This window comes from Nanorana parkeri, unplaced genomic scaffold (assembly GCF_000935625.1).
Source record: "Nanorana parkeri isolate BGI_ZX_2015 unplaced genomic scaffold, ASM93562v1 scaffold1981, whole genome shotgun sequence".
Lineage (NCBI taxonomy): Eukaryota > Metazoa > Chordata > Amphibia > Anura > Dicroglossidae > Nanorana > Nanorana parkeri.
Window position 1 is genome coordinate 19,547 of NW_017308249.1, and position 1,069 is coordinate 20,615.

The 1,069-nt window shown below is 39.3% G+C and overlaps 1 protein-coding gene across 1 annotated transcript in view; it reads right to left on the minus strand.

Moving 5' to 3' along the window:
- Positions 1-526: 526 nt before the first annotated feature.
- Positions 527-1,069, minus strand: part of LOC108800287 (neural cell adhesion molecule L1-like) — a 219,567-nt gene continuing 219,024 nt past the window's right edge. Inside the window, 1 exon segment of the mRNA XM_018572262.1 lies at positions 527-797. Coding sequence (XP_018427764.1) covers positions 566-797 — 232 coding nt within the window. The 3' untranslated portion in view covers positions 527-565.

Here is a 1,069-nt window from a genome sequence, read left to right on the forward strand (position 1 = left end):
ATGCTTTAGATATTTCTTCTTTTTGGCAGGCTGCACATAGAAAATCTGTGGAGTTGGCACGTCCATTGCAAAAAACCCTAAAGACATGGAAAGAGTATACAAAGAAAAGACACCATAAAAAGTAACACAGGTTCACGTGAACACAGAACTTGGCGTCAAAGTGAGAAACTATTTTCTTTTTTTTTTTTTCCTTTGCTTGTTTTTTTTTTTTAATTTTCATTTTATATATATGCATTCATCATGATTTGTTTTTTTTGTTCCATATTGTTACCTCTATCTAATTTACTTAAATAATAATGGTACTTTTCCTTTGCAGTATACATTGGTATCGTTCATTGTTTCCTTTTAGTCCATTTTGTTTGCTCAGTAGTCCAACAAAGTAAAGCGGTTCAACACATTTGGTGCAAGAGAGACTTATAATACAATATACTACTTGCCAACCTAGAACCACATTGGTAAATAGGTTTGCAAAAAATAAATTGTCCAGAATCTTCCAACTACCCCTTTCTTTTCTAAATATTTCCCCTATAACCTTCATTATGTGTTTCTCTCACAATGTGTTTCTCTATTCAATTGTGATTTTAGGGTTAACTGGAGAGGTTGCGCCAGAGCTGTCATTGCCACCAGTGGCTTCCTTTTCCTTTTTGCCGCTGTATTGGCCAATGAAGGAACCATCCTCATTAAATTGGACATCTACGCTTCCACCATAGTCGGCCAGACTGTCATCGCTTCCAAGTGGCTTTACGTCTCCATTCAGGGAAGGTTGGCTGCTGGTGAATGGCTTCTCGTCATTGTCACTAGAGAGAGATGTAGAAAACGGAAAGTTTTTTAGTGAGCTCTGTTTTGTTTTCAGGGTTAAAGAGTACAAAAGAGCCTACTATATAGCTAATCTTTATACAGACTGAATAATACCCAAAGGGAGGGGGGCAGCATAGTATGCAGAATACTAAAACAAAAACCTCCAGATAGCAAAGAAGCTATTGCTTTCTGTGCTATTTGCCATCATTTCAGGGCGGTGCTCTCTCCCCCCCCCCCCCCCCCCCCCGTCCGTCTCGCCAGTCAGCGCTGG